The sequence below is a fragment of the Dermacentor andersoni genome, chromosome 2 (assembly GCF_023375885.2).
Source record: "Dermacentor andersoni chromosome 2, qqDerAnde1_hic_scaffold, whole genome shotgun sequence".
Lineage (NCBI taxonomy): Eukaryota > Metazoa > Arthropoda > Arachnida > Ixodida > Ixodidae > Dermacentor > Dermacentor andersoni.
Window position 1 is genome coordinate 182,534,643 of NC_092815.1, and position 17,790 is coordinate 182,552,432.

Below are 17,790 nucleotides of genomic sequence, written 5' to 3' on the forward strand. Positions count from 1 at the left end.
GTAACCCTTAATGACCATCGGTTATCTTCCCTCCTCATTATATGTCCTGCCCATGCCCAATTCTTTTCCTTGATTTCAACTAAGATATCATTAACTCGCGTTTGTTCCCTCACCCAATCCGCTCTTATCCTTTAACGTTACACCCATCATTCTTCTTTCCCTAGCTCGTTGCGTCGTTCTCTATTATTTGCCGTACAAACGTGTAAATACAGGCGCACTAACTAAACAAGCATGGTGTCTTGCGTGCACAATAAAACATGAACACATCTGACTCGATGACAGTAGAAACTATTAAAGTGACATTCGTGCTGTCTATCGCTTTAGCGAAAAATGAGCGCCGAGAAAACACAGCACTCGCAAAGCTACGAGCCGCCGAAGCGCCTAAACTCTGTCCCCAACGCAGATCGCTCTCAATATAGCCGGCGGGAGACCGCGAGCAGCTGCCACCCGCTCAGCTGCCGCCGTAGTGGAACGCCACCCCAACTTCTCTCCCTTCCCCTCGGTCCTCGCGCTCGACGGGAGACGGCGCGCTTCCTGCCCGATTTCGTATCTTTCGAGCGGGCGAGATTCAGCCGCGATCGTCGGCTCCCCTAGCAAGCCTTCACTCGCACATACAGCGCAGGGCGCGCGGCGTCGCTGTTGTTGCCCTTAGACTTGATACGAAACCTCACAGCGACGCCGACAAAGGAAATGCGCTTCAAGTGTCCATAATCATTGCTCTCGGAATAATAAAGCACCCAGCTCAAAGCTTGCGATCACCCGCCGTGGTTGCTTAGCAACTATGGTGTTATGCTGCTAAGCACGAGGTCGCGGGATGGAATACCAGCCGCGGCGGCCGCATATCGATGGCGGCGAAATTCGAAAACACCCGTGTACTTAGATTTAGGTGCACAATAAAGAACCCCACGTGGTCCAAGTTTCTCGCGTCCCCCATTATAGCGTGCCTCATAATCAGATCGTGGTTTTGGCACGTAAATACCCATAATTTTTTTAAAGCTTACGAGTATTCCGTCAAAAGTGTCTTTCGCTTCCGTAGTCGGCTGCATTCAAGACGTCGTCTGGTTCATTGACAAGAATAGGCGTCGCCAAGAAGCGGAAGTAGTCAACGTATATTGGCGCCAACGTGCTTGTTTTCTGCTTTGAGACAGCATACGCAGCCGACCAATGGCCGCGTTATCGCTATCTCGTGAAATAGAAGTGACTCAGCCCTACTCAGCTGGCTGAGAAGCGGCCGACGCGCTTGCGCGACGGAAGCGCCAGTGCTGCCATCTCTCGTTCACTTTGCTGCTGACTCGCGCCACATGAGGCAGTTCAAGGCACCACCTTGCCTAAATTTGCTTTCATAAATTACAAGGCCGCCGTTCATTGTCTTTCCATCTGATCTTGATTGCGATAGGAACGCAACAGTGAACAGTGCAAAATGTCGCAGGTTTGTAATGTCCAACGAATAATATTTTAAATGTACGCGTATGTCTAAAAACAAGGTGGCCCAAAAGACAAATTTCAACACCACCCGAGTGTGACACAAATGTTGTGATGATGCGTTATCATGATTAATCACGGCGCATTGTCTGAATACGGGCGTAATGTTTCTTCTACTGGCCGTCCTCGTACAAGCTGCGATCAACGCACAGATTAAATTACACAACGCCTCCGCATGTACTATACACAGTCAGCGCCCATAGTATTGACGCCAGCGTAACTTTAGGATTCCCTCAGCATGATGAGCTGGAGGACAGATCTCGCCTCATTTACCATGGACACTTCCCAGCTGCTACAAATAATCAGACGTCGGCATGCTGCGTAGAGGCGCGGCTGAACTGCAACTCATACATCACGCGCCTCTCACCATTCAGCTCTCGGCGATATGTTCACCCCATTCCCGCGTAGGCCTTGAAACCATCCACTCCGAAGGAATTTTTTCACTACTACTATTTGAAAAATTCGCCCTATACGACTCTTAATGCGGATACCTAATAACACAAATGGAGGTATGCAAAATTTTGTGCCATATCATAGAATGTTGCAGCTTGATGAGGCGTTAGCGCAAGGAATACATCCAGCCCATCAACTGCTACGTCATGTTTTAGGAAATGGAGGAAAAGGGGTTTATTGGCTTAGTTACACGGCTCCAGTGCGGATGCCCAGTCCACGCGGGAGCAAGTTAAACGTCCGAGTTCACATGAGGACGCGCTTTCCACTGCTCAAAAAGTATTCGCTTTTCATACCATCGTCTTCCCTAGGCAAGTCAACTAGGGAATCTGAAAACTCCAGCATCAAATCACAATCGTCGAATCCGTTGCGATACCACGCCCATGCTTGCAACACAACGCAGTAACCCCGCCTCCGAAGCCCGATGCAACCGGCGAATGCAAGGTCGCCGTCGTTGTTTGGTAGCATTGAATGGGACCCCCTTAGTGTGGGGTTGGTGGCCTTTCGTGGACCACCACGTTGCGTTGACCTCTGGATAGACGCTGATGGATGGGTGGTGGTTTTGCCTCGTGGCACACGTCTAACTGCGAATCCTAGCTCGCCGTCGTTGTTTGATAGCATTAGACGCCCCCCCCCCCCCCCCCCCCCCCACCCTCTTCATCCTTAGCTCAGGCTGCCAGGTAATGATACGGTAGTGGCGCTTTTTGGGTCGGGACCCGTCAAGAGTCGCTGTCCACGCTGCGTTGACGTCTGGATAGGCGCTGATGGATGGGCCTTTGTTGACCTTCTGACAAACATGCAGTTAACGTCTTTGTGGTATTGAGATGTAACCAGCGCTTGCACAACGAACATGGACAGAATAAAACAGGTGCGATTGGTTCACCATGGTTCTGGCAAACTTAAGCTGCTGGGATATCTTAGAACGCCGTGATCCCTAAGAATGCTCGATACTATACGTCGCATCAGAACATTTCCTAAATTTAAAAAAAGAAAACGATGCGTCTTCCCAAGAAGCTGATGTCCCAGGTAAATGTCGAATCAGACCAAGAAGTGCGGACAATAAATTCAGGTGACAAGAGACTTGCGTCTGTAGGAAACATACATTCTCTTAGGCCACTTGCGCTTGTTGCAAATGGGTCTGAAGCCCCAAGGGTAGCGTTGGCCTGGCGGCCTGGGGCACAGCTGGAAGCATCCGAAGGTCCTGGTAAAGGATGAGTCGACTGCTAACAGAACAACTTGTTTATTCTAGCATCGCAAAAGAGCGGCCGATCAGGTCGACCGAAGTGGAGAAACGCGAGACCACGTTACTCGACTGAATAAATCGAAGCGTCTCTCCTGGCGTCCGGGGGCAGCTGCTTTTATACTCTCGGAGTCGAGGGCAAGAAGGAACGGCTCGGAAGAGGCGCACGTGACGGCGGCTCACGGACACGTTGTGACAAGTATCCGCCGTGCCGGCGCCGGTCAGACCTCCTCGCTTCACAGTTGGGGAGCTCCTCTCCCCGGCTGCCGCGCTTTGACAAGCGTGGGCACCAACATGCACACACACACGAAGACACGTGGCATTGAAACATGCGTGGACGCGCTTAGCAGGAGGTGTTGGGGCAGCGCTGAACTGGCCAAAATTTCCGCCGCTGTGAACGCCGGCTATACCGCACGTCGGAGGCGAAACGTAACAGACCGCCCCGCCACGAGAAGGAGATCCCGATGGTCAGGGGACTGCATCCGCTGTCCGGAGGCATGTCGATCGATGATGCTCGTAACGGAAGTCGGTCGTCCCTCGGCGTTTCTTGAGCGCAGCGCACAGAGAAGGCCTCGTTCTCACGCTCAGGTTCACACAGGACACTGCAAAGTGACTTCGGGAGAGTTTCCGTTTTTTTCTCGTTCCCAGCAAGCGTTAGAACTAACGCCGAAACTCAACCGCTCAGTCAGCAAGCACGGCACAACCCTCACTAAGCCATGCCATGCTCTTTCCCCTTTTATACTACTGCCTAGTTCCTTACAGTAGTCTAGCAGCACTCAGAACGCGCCCACAAATTGTAAAATTGCACTAGAAAGCACGTCATGACTTTGAAACACTAAACAAAAGCAATATGTTTAAAATCCTGCCTCAGGAAGAAAAACATCAGTAACAAACAACTTTGAGGCTGATTCCCACGTTAGGGGCCTCGACTTAAGCCTCCTTTAACTTAACTTAACTTGAACTTAAGCCTCACTTAAGACTCCTCTTTTTGTAACGCACCTCAAAGGAATATTGTTGCAAAGCGACGCTCCAGCGCATTAGGCGGCCATTCTTGGAAGAAATGGTCTGCAGCCATTGGAGAGGGCAGTGATCCGCCTCAATGATAAACCTCGAGCCGGCTAGGTAGCATGACGATTTCTGAACGGCCCACACGAGACACGCACACTCTTCCTCGGTGGCGCTGTACGCCTGCTCACGACTGGTCAGCTTACGACTAGCATACAGGACGGGGTGTTCCACTTCTCCATTTCCCCTTGGCACAGTACAACGCCCATGCCTCGCTCACTAGCATCGCACTGAACAACGAACCCTTTTGTGTAGTCTGGCGATCGTAGCACAGGCTGGCTTGTTAGGGCGCTCTTTAGGGTGCTAAAAGCTCTTTCCCTTGTCTCGTCCCCGACGACTGTTTGGGGCTCTGTTTTTCTTAGAGCATCCGTCAGGGGAGCCGCGATATCAGAGTACCTGGGGATGTACCTCTAATAGTAGCCCGCGACACCTAAGAACGACAGAATATCGGTGTTCGTGCGCGGTTGCGGGAAGTCTCGCACAGCGGCCACCTTTATTTCAGAGGGGCGGCGACGACCCCGTCCAATCACGTGACCGAGGTAGACAACCTCGGCCTGTGCTAACTGGCACTTGGGAGCCTTGACTGTCAAGCCCGCTTCGCGCAGGCGGGTTAGCACTGCCCGCAAGTGTGCCATATGCTCAGACCAGGATGCGGAGAATATCGCTACGTCGTCTAAATACGGTAATTCGAATTCTTCCTGTCCCCGCAAGACTTTGTCCATGAGGATTGAAAAGCAGTATGGCGCGTTCTTGAAACCAAAACTCAAAACTTTAGGATGGAATGTTCCCATTGGTGAAATGAACGCCGCATACCTACTAGCCTCTTCTGTAAGTGGAACCTGCCAATAACCTCTGACAAGATCTGGCGTGGAAATAAACTGAGCGCTACTAACTTTCTCAAGGCTCTCCTCGATGTTAGGGATCGGATAAATTTTATCCTTAGTGAGGGAATTAAGCCTGCGGTAGTCGACGCAAGGACGAGGTTCCTTGCCCGGTACCTCAACTAAAATCAAAGTGGAGGTATAATCACTCTCACCCGCCTCAATAACACCGAGCAGTAGCATTTTCTTTACCTCAGCCTCCATATTATCGCGCTGGCGGGGTGGCACCCGGTACGCCTTGGATCGTACTGGCTCTGGAGAGGTAAGTTCTATTTCATGAGTAAGGACAGAAGTCCTACCAGGCCTCTCAGAGAACTGACCTTGAAACTCTTGTAAGAGCTGGTGTAGTTCGGTTTTCTGCTCAGGCGACAGCGGTGCTTTACTGATTAAGTCACTAACGACTTGATCGGTGTCTTCCCTTTTCGTCACTGAGCCTAGTCCCGGAAGCTCCACCGGAAGCTCTTCGGGAACGCTTACCATCATACACACCATTGCTTCCCGTTGTCTATAGGGTTTGAGCAGATTACAGTGGTAAACTTGCTGGGCTTTCCGTTTTCCTGGCAGACTCACCACGTAGTTAACGTGCGACAGTTTTTGAACTACCCGTGCTGGCCCCTCCCACTGCACGTCGAGTTTGTTTTTTAGCGACGTGCGCAATATCATTACCTCATCGCCCACCTCAAAACGACGGGCCCTGGCTGTCCGATCATAATAAACCTTGACCCTCTGCTGGGCCTTTGCCATTGCTTCACCTGACAACTCCTGTGCCCTTCTTAAGCGTTCGAGGAGCCTAAGCACGTACTCCACCACGACTGGGTCGTCGCCCCTGCCTTCCCACGAGTCTCGAAGCATGCGAAGCGGAGACCGCAGCGAGCGACCGTACACCAGCTCAGGTGGCGAAAACTCCGTAGCCGCATGCGGCGCGGTCCTTAATGCAAACGTCACCCCAGGCAGACACAGCTCCCAGTCAGTTTGTTGTTCAAAACGCAATGCTCTCAACACGCGCTTCATGACGGAGTGGAGCTTCTCAACGGAATTCGACTGTTGGTGGTACACTGAGCTGTGTAACAGCTTTACCCCACACCTTTCGAGAAAGGCTGTCGTCAAAGCGCTAGTAAACAATGTGCAATGATCTGACTGGATTTCCGCAGGAAAACCAACTCGCGCAAGTATGGACAGTAGTGCATTGACTATCTCAACTGAGCTGAGTTCTTTAAGCGGCACTGCTTCAGGGAACTTTGTCGCTGCGCAGATCACAGTGAAAATGTGTCTGTACCCCGTGGTTGTTACCGGTAGGGGTCCCACTGTATCAATAACGAGCCGTCTAAAAGGCTCCGTAATGATACGAACCTACTTCAACGGCGCCCTCGATTTGTGCCCTGGTTTGCCCACCCGCTGACAGGTGTCACATGTCCTCACAAAGTGTTCTGCGTCATGAAAACCCCCTGGCCAATAGTACTCTTGCAAGAGACGATCCTTAGTCTTCTTAACTCCTAGGTGTCCGGACCACGAACCTCCATGCGACAAGCGCAACAGATCCGGACGGTAGCACTGAGGCACGATCAGCTGATCGAACTCCACTCCCCTGCGGTCTAGATACTTCCAGTACAGGACCCCACTTCTTTCCACAAAACGAGCATTTTTCTTGGCGATACCTTCCTTGACATTGCAGCGCATGTTTTCTAGGCTGTCATCCTTTTCTTGCTCGGCTATCAAAGCCGACAGGCTGACTTTTAGCAACCTATTAAGTCCATCTGACGTAGGCGCGATGAGCAAATCTGCAGATAGCTCTTCTAACTTTCCCGTGTCGGGCATTTCCTCTCCTGTATCTAGTGCCTTCAATGATACAGGCTCAATTTTATTCAGTTCGGACTTGCTCTGAATATCAGCTTGCTGCGCCTCCGACCCTTTCTCATTGTTCGGCAACGTCGGCCCCGCAACTACCACCTTTGCAGCGCGCTTCCGAACTCTCGATCTGGTTAAGGCCTGAACGCTAGCCTCACCAAACAAAAGCCCCTTCCCGCGCAGGAGGTGATCGGACCTGTTCGAAAATAGGTACGGGTACTGGGGGGGGGGGGGGGGGCAGCATAGATGACACTGCGGCCTCCGTCTCAAGTGCTCCGAAAGGTCCTTCAATAAGCACTTTTGCTACGGGCAGACACACGCTATGAGCTTCCACGGCTTGCTTGATCCATGCGCACTCACCCGTGAACATATCGGTTTCTACGTAAGAGGGGTGCACTACATCCATTGTAGCTGCGGAATCAGGAAGCAATCGGCACTCTTTCCGGTTCACGAGGAGGTCTCGCATGTAAGGCTCGAGAAGCTTCATGTTTTCGTCAATGCTGCATAATGACAAAAACACGACTTTTGTTTTTGTTTCTGGCCACTGCGCCGAAAAGTGACCCGGCTTCTGGCACGTATAACACACGCGCGCTTGCCTCGTCTCGAACCGCTTTCTGCGTTCGGCTTCGCCTGCCGCCGTCTCCTTAGGTTCGGTCGGACTGCTTTCACTCGCATCCGCACTACGTGTGTCCCCCCTTGCTCTCATGGGTGTGAACTTCGGCCTCTCAAACTTAGAGCAAAATTCACCCTTTTGACCGTCCTTAGCTCCGCGAACCCGACTCGTCCCAAGCTCCTCGGCTAGCTCGGCGGCTTTAGCCACCGTACTAACGTCTGGCCTATCCAAGACCCAGTACGGCACGTTCTCAGGTAACCCACTATGAAACTGTTCCATCCCGAAACACTGCAGAACTTTCTCATGATCACCAAAGGCTTTCTCTTTGAGCCACTCCTGCATGTTTGACATAAGCCTGTAGGCAAACTCTGTATATGACTCAATTCTGCCTTTCTCATTTTCACGAAACTTCCGACGGAACGCCTCCGCTGACAGCCTGTACTTTTTTAGCAGACTCGATTTCACTTGGTCGAAATCCTCTGCCTCCTCTCTCTTCAAGCGAGTGACTACGTCGGCCGCCTCGCCGGGTATCAAAGTGAGCAAGCGCTGTGGCCACGTTTCCCGAGAGAACCCCTGCTTCTCGCACATTCGCTCAAAGGTAACCAGGAACAGAGCAATGTCCTCTCCAACCTTAAACCGCCACACCAGCTCAGTCATATTGAACGATACTCGTTCTCCTGCACCGTGTGCCTGACTTCCATTACGAGCGCGTTCCATCTCTACCTCGAGACGCTTCATTTCCAAAGCGTGTTGACGGTCGCGCTCCTTTTTCTCTTTCTCTTTTTGTTCTTTACGTTCGCGCTCCTGTTTTTTTGCCGTCTCCCTCTCCTCAGTGGTCTCAAGGCATTCCGGCAGCTCGTCATCCTCAGCTTCTAACTCAAGAATAGCCCTTAGCAGTTCTGGTTTTCTGAGTTTGTCTGAGACATCCACACCCAACTCTCGCAAGCTCCAGCAGTTTCGGTTTGCGCAACTTCAAATGCATGGCTGCTCTGAATGCTGCTTTCTCTACTGCCTACTATTGTCTTGCCGCAAACTAACCCGGCAGCAACGACAACCACAATTACCAGCTCTGTTTCTCACACTAACAAAAGCCTCGCAAAACTCAGAAGAAGTAAGTCCCGCACTCACCAAACCTCGCAGCCAAGAATTCAGCGCAGTTGTTCCGCCGCAGGCAACCAGTCATCACACAGGGCTCGTTGCACTGCTCCCGGATGGTCGTTGTGCTGCTCAGCATACAGTCGACCGCATATCTTCGCTGCTGGCTTCCGTTGTCGCGATCTCACCGTTGGCAACCAGTTGTTGCAAATGGGTCGCAAGCCCCAAGGGTAGCGTTTGCCTGGCGGCCTGGGGCACAGCTGGAAGCATCCGAAGGTCCTGGAAAAGGATGAATCGACTGCTAACAGAACAACTTGTTTGTTCTAGCATCGCAAAAGAGCGGCCGGTCAGGTCGACCGAAGTGGCGAAACGGGAGACCACGTTACTCGACTGAATAAATCGAAGCGTCTCTCCTGGCGTCCGGGGGCAGCTGCTTTTATACTCTCGGAGTCGAGGGCAAGAAGGAACAGCTCGGAAGAGGCACACGTGACGGCGGCGCACGGACACGTTGTGACAAGTGACAAGTATCCACCGGGCCGGCGCCGGTCAGACCTCCTCGCTTCACAGTTGGGGAGCTCCTCTCCCCGGCTGCCGCGCTTTGACAAGCGTGGGCACCAACATGCACACACACACGAAGACACGTGGCATTCAAACATGCCTGGACGCGCTTAGCAGGAGGTGTTGGGGCAGCGCTGAACTGGCCAAAATGTCCGCCGCTGTGAACGAAGCCCCGGCGTCTGTTGCATCTGCGCCGGCTATACCGCACGTCGGAGGCGAAACGTAACACGCTGTAAGCAGCGGAGTGTTCAGAAAAGCCTCCCATGATCAACCCTCATGCACAAACCATCAAGATTTCATGTTGGAATATGTAGAGCGAAACCCCAACGCCTTGATAGCCAGTAAAAAAGAACGGCAAATGTAAAAAGTAGTTTTCTTCCTACAAATCCGGGTTATAATTTTTCCATTTCGCGCTGAACTGACAAACGTCTGCGATGCCGCGTGTGGAACTCGTCTCCTCGCATTGTCGTGCCTCTCTTGCTCGCTTGTCAACTGTGGCGGTGATAACTTACATTGTGGAAACATTCTTGCTTCAATGGCAAAGCAAAGTGTCTGATAATTTGCAAGCCTACTACCGTGCAAAAGCCTCGAGGTCACAGCGAAGTGCCTGGTTATTGGCAAACTTATTTGAGTACAAAAGCGTGATCGTTGTGAGCAGTCTGGAATGACAACCCACGAATGGGGCTGTAACAAAATTTGAAAATTTCATGCCTGCGCCACTATTGCGAAACCCACAAGGCCTTGATGGATGGAAAATAACATGAATATTAGAGGTCCTAACGGCCTAAGAAGTACGGAAGGTAATAATTTGTGGAGTAGAACAGAGCTTCTACATCGGGTTGTGCTTGGTCGCGAGTATACTCTACAGGCAGCGTTTGTTTTGGAAATGTCTGCGCCAAACATTGCTCGAACTTTAACAGCAGCGTAGTGCTTGGCTGGCTGTACTGTGACACACCACCCAATATGTTCTCTTGCGCCGTTTACAAACACAGGCCCTGGAAGGTTTCTCGTCATACCCTCGGAAAGAGCCCGCCAAGCTTATCCATCGCGAAAGAAAGTGGCTAAAAATATTATCGTTTCAGTTTCAGTTTCAGTTTATTGATGCGCTTGAAATGTTTTACACAAAATAATGCAGAAATACAGAAATAATGCGCCTATACAGAAGCTCGCAGGCATTTTGCAGCTCATAGTAATTTTATAAATAATTCTATCCTAAAGTACTCGAGAAATTGTACATGAGCGCAGGCAAGGCGCAGCGCTTGATTCTTTGGTGTGAAAACGCAAAGCGACGCGTCCCGCGCGATGCACTCACTACAAAACACGACATTCTGTGGACCCCTAAGACAGGAGATGACATTTTTTTTCTTCGAGGAGCAAGCAGGTGCGAGTGCACTTTCCTGAAACTCATCGCGCAGACCTCGGCCGTAGAGGCACGCAGTTATTCGGAAAAGTTACTTGAAGGTATCTCTTGCGTAAGTGTCTAAAAGAGATGCGCATGTGTGGCGGCGTAGCCGGTGTTGGAATAACATAGATGTGCCACTTAGTTTTTGTGGCTTCACAAGGATTTGTGACTATGTTTCTTGTTCCTTCTTGGACAAGGTATTGCATTAGAAAATACAACAATTCGCGATGATTACGCATGTGCACAGCTGGGTCTTGCTGTATTTGGTAATCACTGCTTGGTAAAGCGTAACGGATAACGCCGCTAAAAGATATGATGAATGCACGAGCACGCAAATTGGACAACTCCATGTACATACAAACCATCATTCCCATGGCATTTGAGACATCGCAAAGCCAGAGCTAAATCTTGGATTTTTTTTTTTTTTTTTGTAGGAATCTCTATGTCGAGGCAGGGCTACGCAATAGCCTAATAAAGTGCTAAACTGTGCGAGTTCTGTCCGTGTTTTTTTCTTCGTGCACGCTAAACATTCTCGCACCTTTTTGGGTCGCATAAAGGGTGTTTGGTTGTTCCAAGGCAGACACCCTCACGTTGAAGGTGAAAGACAGAATTCTTTTTAGGGCCCAACAAGATGCTTTGTTTGCTGATTGGCGATTTTTTCAGGCAAGTAGTTAAAATAGCTGCAATAGACGACCGAAAAGAGAATTAAATACACTTTCAAAGCGATCGTTGCAAAATCTCTTCTCAGGTATTTCTGTGCGTCCAAGGTTGTCAGAATTATTAGACTGTTTTCAACTACGCCTTTTCTGATATCGCGTCTAGTTAAAGGGTCACTAAAGCAAAACGATAAATCAATTTCTACTGATATAGCATTCTATGAGAACTATGTTGTCGTTAATTATACAATTACGTCATTTGTTAAAAGATAAAGTGAAACTCACAGCTTCATTTTTTTTAAGTTTCGCGCCGAAACACCAAAGGCGGCACGTTAGTGTGACGTCACGTATTTTGAATTATTGCGTGTTTTGGGACGCGTTCACTCAGTAAAAGTTCGCGAAGCTTGTCATATTCAGTCTTTGGCTCCTTTAGGGCACAATGTAGTCAGTCTTTACCGCTAAGAGATTAACTGGAACCTAGCAGACGCTGTCACACTCCATGACGTCACAGCGGCGAGCTGGTGCGGGAATTTCAAGGTGGCGTCGCCACCCGTCTATTGCGTTTCTCGTTCTTCCTTTTTTTTTTTCTACCTACCAAGCGGGTTCTCTCGGTAGAAATGGAGTTTCAGGTACTGTGCAAGAGTGATTCGCGGATTCAGAAGAAATGATTTTGCTCTTCAGTGTCCTTTTAAAGCTCGTTGTCGTTCGCTATAAATAATTTTTAAAGCCCTAATATTAGGGGGCGCTGCCCGTGTGAGTGGCGAACACCTTTAAGAGTGTAACACATTTGTTGAGTGTGTGTGAATGTGAATTCCTGCGCAGGTTCGCTAATATGGGTAGGCAGTAACAGACGGCATGCATGGAGGGGATACGCACAAACTCCTGGCCGGCTGCTGCACTATAGAGCTAAACATTACGGTTGCTTTCGGCAGGACGAACGATACCACGCCATTCGCCAAGGACTCCACGACGAGCGCCGTAGCTGCTCGCGCACCCGCTCCTGTCGCCGTTGCCTGGCTGAACACGACCCATGGTACGCACATGCCTCAGCTGGGACGAGGTCCCTCGAATTTTGGAAAGCATTAAGCCAATCAAGTCAGCTACGTAGCTCAGCCTAGACCCATCGTATCTCACGGTTGGCGATCATAGCGCGCACACCGTGGTGCGCCTTTCAGCCGCGATATGGCAGTGTAGTTATTCGCCCGGTGCAGAATGAACGCACTGACGCGTCTGAAATGTGCTCCGTCTAAAGCTGAGCCTCCCTATATGTTTCCAATACTAGCCCAGCCTTATATGTGCGTGTCAATGTTTCGCGTACATGTCTACATGTCTGTAGATAAGAATGCCTCAGCGCTGTAACCCCCCTCTCCTCTTCCTCCCGCCAAAAACATTTTTCCTTTCTTTATTCTTTTCATAAAAATATTTGATGAGCTTAGGGAAGAAAGCAGCAAGACCGGCTTGAAGGAACCCTAACCCCCGATAATGTGGAGTTTACAACAATATTCACCGAGTCACACTGTTACATAACAAATCTTATATCTAAGGTGTCGCGTTATCAGAAAAAAGCAACACTAAATCTGGTAGTTTCAGTGTTTTTAAGTAGTATGCTTAACAGAAATAAATAATAACGTGCAATCACCAAATAATGAAGGAACACAATCGTGAATCTTTGTACACTGTGCACAGAAATTGAAACTAAAATCCCAGGTAACTCTGAAAAGACCACCATTCGAGTGATGAAAAAAACTATGCATAATGTCTAAATAAACTGGAACAAAATAATAATAAATGAAAGAATACATCAAAGCAAAAACAATCTATCTACAACCGGTTTAAATCAGAATAGAGTTAACGTCACTGGATATATATATATATATATATATATATATATATATATCGATAACCAATTCGCTGTATTTCTTAAGAAACCTTGGGAGAGTGCTCTTAAGTATTTGCAGACTAAATTGCAGGGGCTGTCGGTTCTCGGACACCCACCTGTTACGCCAGCGTCATATGCCCACGCACGCTTACCTCTGACGTGAAATTCGTTACTGTGATCACTGAACTCGTCACATTGCACTATATCGTAAATAATTGTAGGCATCAGAACGCGGAATGAGATGTTACTAAGGAAGCCCCTTGACATCTCTGTTGTAGTTTGGCCTTTCTCACGTGACTGTTTCGGCAGGTGGCTCTTGTACCATTTTGTCAGCGCTGTCTGTGCCATCGTCAAAGTGAATATTGCAGAGTGCGTATTCAAAATTAGTGCTGCTGTTATATCATACCGCCGCGGTGATATCTCGCTATAATGCCTACCACTATCGTTATGAGTGACTGAGGCCCGAACGTCGGTCGGCGTGAAAATGTTTATCCAAAAACAAATGTCAGTTTCGGCATAAGGGCGGAGCAATGAATGCGATAGCAACATGTTAACATTCTACAGGAAGTGTAAGACTCGCTTCTGTAATGGCAGCATGAATTAAAGTAAAACGTATGCGCTGTGGGTATTTTGTTTCCGTGGGATACCATTCTCAAATTTCCGAGGAATAATTTTGTAAAGAATGTAATACCTGGTGTGGGCAACTTTAGTAATATAATGGTGCGGCAATGTGACCGGCATACACCGCATGTCAAATAGCATAAATATACCTCAATTTATACGGGACCTCAAGGCGACGATGAGTGCGAAAATTTTGTTGGAGTGTCCATACAGTTAATGTCACAATAAAAAGTTAATTCTACTTAATGATACTGATTAAACAGCAAAAAGTACGTTAAGTGCACGGCTATATACACTTGTATAAGGAAATTTGGTTATTTAACCTCGTCTTGGAAGAAGTTGCCCTTTGGCTAGTTGATTGATACTTGGCGAAGCCTTCCATTGTAGCGCAAGTAAAACACTGCAGACACAAAAGCGACAAGACGGGACACCACAGGCGCTTAAGTTCCCTAGAGAAATCATTAAAAAAAAAATGCCGGTAGCATCCGTTACTGACGCTCTGTGTAGCTTAACACCGTAGGCGTAATGGGCTATATTACTGTCCTAATTAACATGTGTCGAATGTGCACTGAAGCGATTGCTGTACGTAATCGCAGTAGAGTATTGCGCAACCCACTGTTAAGGGGAACAAAGAAGTGTTAAGCTCGCGCATGGGAGCACATGTGTTTGCCCTCTCGCAAATGAACAGTCGCTTGGTCTTGCAGTAGATAAGTTATTGGCCCAAGCAAGTGCCTGGGCCAATAGCTTACTTGCTGCTTCGCTCACCTGCGGTGGGGAATTGGAGTAGCTTGAGCCGTCACTATAGAGCGCTAGCAAAGGGAGAGAGCGCCACAAGAGCTCGTCTCCTGCGCCAGTGAGAATCAGTGTACGTCATCGAACCCTAAGGAGGGAAAAAGAAGCAGTTCCCGACAACTTCGGCGTGAGATGTTTCCCAAATCGTCCATGCAGCTGAAGTCGTGGTGACTGCCGCGGATACAAAGCCCCTGTACGTGAACCCCTCCATGATGGCGTGCTACGGAATCCATCTCAACTCGGAGTGGTGGGAACTCATTGGCAAAGACATCGAGACGGTGAGAACAACTTTACTTCACGCGTAAGGGCCGCATCACTGATGCTTGCAGGTGCGCCTCATGTATGGTGGCAAAAAGGAAATAATGGCAATTAAACAGCTGAAACACAGTTTTCCTTCGGTTAGGTATTGGTGTTATACTGGCGCGTGGCACGGCGTGTTGGCATACCGAACAGTTGAGCCAGCGTGGTTTCCATTTGTTGGCGCCGCTTTGTGCCCAAACGATCGGCGCTTCGCCACTAAAGCTTACTTTGGCGCAAAGTTACGGCCTCGCTATGTATTCATTACGTAAGGTATACCGTGACACCGCGGCCGCCAAAAGCTACGCTTACATAAGTGACACGTGTGGGATCACACGTGTGACTTATGCAATTATGCAAGTGTAGTTTTTTTACAGTAGCTTAAGGCTATTTGGAAAACATGTAGCGTGCGCAAAAAGTACTCCAAAAGCGCATAATTAACAAAACTGGTATACTGAGGCAAGTTCATCTTGTTGGATGTTTTTCTGTTGAACATCAGCCGAGCTTGCGAAACATTAATTTTCGTAAGCGCTGATACGGTAATCATGACGAAATGGCACCTACGACTGTTCTAAATGAGGAACACGTATACAACTGATGGTTCACAAGAACGAACAGTTGTAGCGAAGTATTATTTTTCTAGATACATTCACCTCGCACTCTGAGCCTGGAATGTCGACGCGATCACGAGCTTCCTCTGTTCGCTCGTTCCTACGAACGAACAGTTGTACCGTAAGTTTGTTTGTTCTTGTTTTTTTTTTCTAAATATTTGCCTAAGCATTCTGAGCCGGGAATGTTCGCGCAAAGGCGCGCCAGAGAACGATGCAACTTGTTGCGCATTGCACGCCGACATCAAATCGAAAAGCAGATGCTTTCAGAGTGGCACTCAGTTATTGTGAAACGAGTAAACCACGCCGCAATGAGCTGCGTTACTGTGGCGCGTCTGTATTATGAGAGTGAAACTTGTTTCCGTAGCCTTAGGCCACTGAAGCTTGTTTGAATAGCCTTAGGCCACTTGGAAAACGCATGGCTCAGGGGCATTTTCATCTGAGAGTGAGAAATCAGCCGCGCTGAGGACATCATTTCGGGACAAATAGGTGGAAACGTCAGGCTTGCGATAAGAAGAAATGCTTACACGACGTAATATCTTACCAAACACAAATGTATCGGTTCGAGCTAATGATCACTGCTGCATTTTCAGACACCACCAGATGCCATCAACGCTTGGTACCTTCTGGGCGAGGCGGAAAAGCAGTTCGCAACAATGTAAGTGATATACTTAGTTGCTATTGGAGTTACGCCAATCCGTTTAACTGCAACGGCGCTCTCCGCTTCACACCGTCCTCTCAAAATATTTCCTGGGCAACTCCAGGATAAGCGTTGTACTCCTTGAGAATTAGGAATGCGTGCCAGAGGGCGAAGTGCTATCGTCGAAAATAACGATAAAGGCATTTTTTCTCTCTGATGCATGCAACCCAGCTTAAATCATTGAACGGGTTTTACTAAAGTGTAAATCCCCTGAGAAATGAAAAAAAAGCTAGGATGGAGCGTTAGCCCACGCTGCCAGTATTTGCGAGCCAACTCTCCGTGAAGGCGCCATCGCCGCTTCCTCTCTTTTTCCGTTTCCCCATAAATGTCGGCCTAACAAGTGGCCATGCGCTCGCAGAGGGCCCCCGATAGGTTTCCTTCGGGCGCTTCGATAACGAGCCTGGGCACCTTTTCTTCCGCTAGGCTCGCACGAGTTCAGTCGCTTCTTGCAACGCGTGCACTTATATTTGCCTCATAACGAGTATGGCAGCAGCGCGCTGCCATCGGCGGCTGTGGTCTTTTAGGAAGAGTGCGCGCTGAGATTGCCGAGGAAGACGGTGCGACACGTTAATATCGTGACGTGGTCAGGGGTTGGGCCGATCTTTTTTTTTTTTTTTTGCATTCGGCTGTATCGCGTCAAGCTCCGTACTAATCTCTTTCTTTATTTTTCGTCCATGTGTATATCTCTAGTCCCCCAGCACACGAGGCAAGCAACAGAGACCGAACATGCCCTATAGGATCGCCTAATATCGCCACGTAGAAATTTAACGCGTAAAACCTCGGTACTAGGCTGCCGAATTAGTGGAGCTCTGACAACTATACCAACTGACACCTGTCACCACATTGATACGAAGAGGCAGCCTCTGAATATCCTGGCTACCTAGATTTTGTTTCCCTGATGTGCCACACAACGCCACCAGCGCTCATGAGCCTCATACAACTGCTAGCTGGCTCACGCGAACAAAAAGGTTTAAATTGCGCACTTTGGTTAAACATCTCGTCACAAGATGAGCATACCTGCTGCATATGTGTAACAAGTATGTAACTGTTATGCGTGTAACTGTTATGTGCCGGCATATTCGTAATGGCTATAGCGTATATGGTAAGCTAAAGATTTACTACCGCATCCCACACAGTATCAGCGTAAAATCGCCTCGTCTCTCCCGTGCCTTGAAGGCACCGAGAAATCATATTTACGGTGCTCATTTTCTTTTGAACGCAGCAGGAAGCTTACCGGTCAGAGTGTCAAATACTACGGTGATAACAAGGATAAAGTCGTAAAACATGTTTAATCGGACTTTTTTCCACCGGAAATAGCGGTCACGTTGATGCATCCATGTGCTTGAAACGGCGAAGGGTAAATGCGATAGCGATTGTACGCCGAAACGGTCGGGAAGCAGACAAGTACGGCCCTGCCTGTTAGAAATACACGTTATTTATCAATAATAGCCGGGTCCTTTCCTGGTTTCCCGTTTTAGTGAAAGTATGCTTTTTTTTCTTCGTCCTTACTTACCCAAGGCAAGCCAAGATTTATAACGTCAAACTACGTCTTTACTACAGTGGACTATATTTTTTACACGTCGCGCGCAGTTCAATGCGTTGCCGT

General features: G+C 48.9%; 1 protein-coding gene across 1 annotated transcript in view; it reads left to right on the forward strand.

Annotated features, from left to right (window-relative positions):
• Window positions 1–15,398: 15,398 nt before the first annotated feature.
• Window positions 15,399–17,790, forward strand: part of LOC126540850 (uncharacterized) — a 55,967-nt gene continuing 53,575 nt past the window's right edge. The window contains exon 1 of the mRNA XM_055075991.1: window positions 15,399–16,142. Within this exon, the coding sequence (XP_054931966.1) occupies window positions 16,038–16,142 (105 nt within the window). The 5' untranslated portion in view covers window positions 15,399–16,037. The remainder of the gene's footprint in view (window positions 16,143–17,790) is intronic.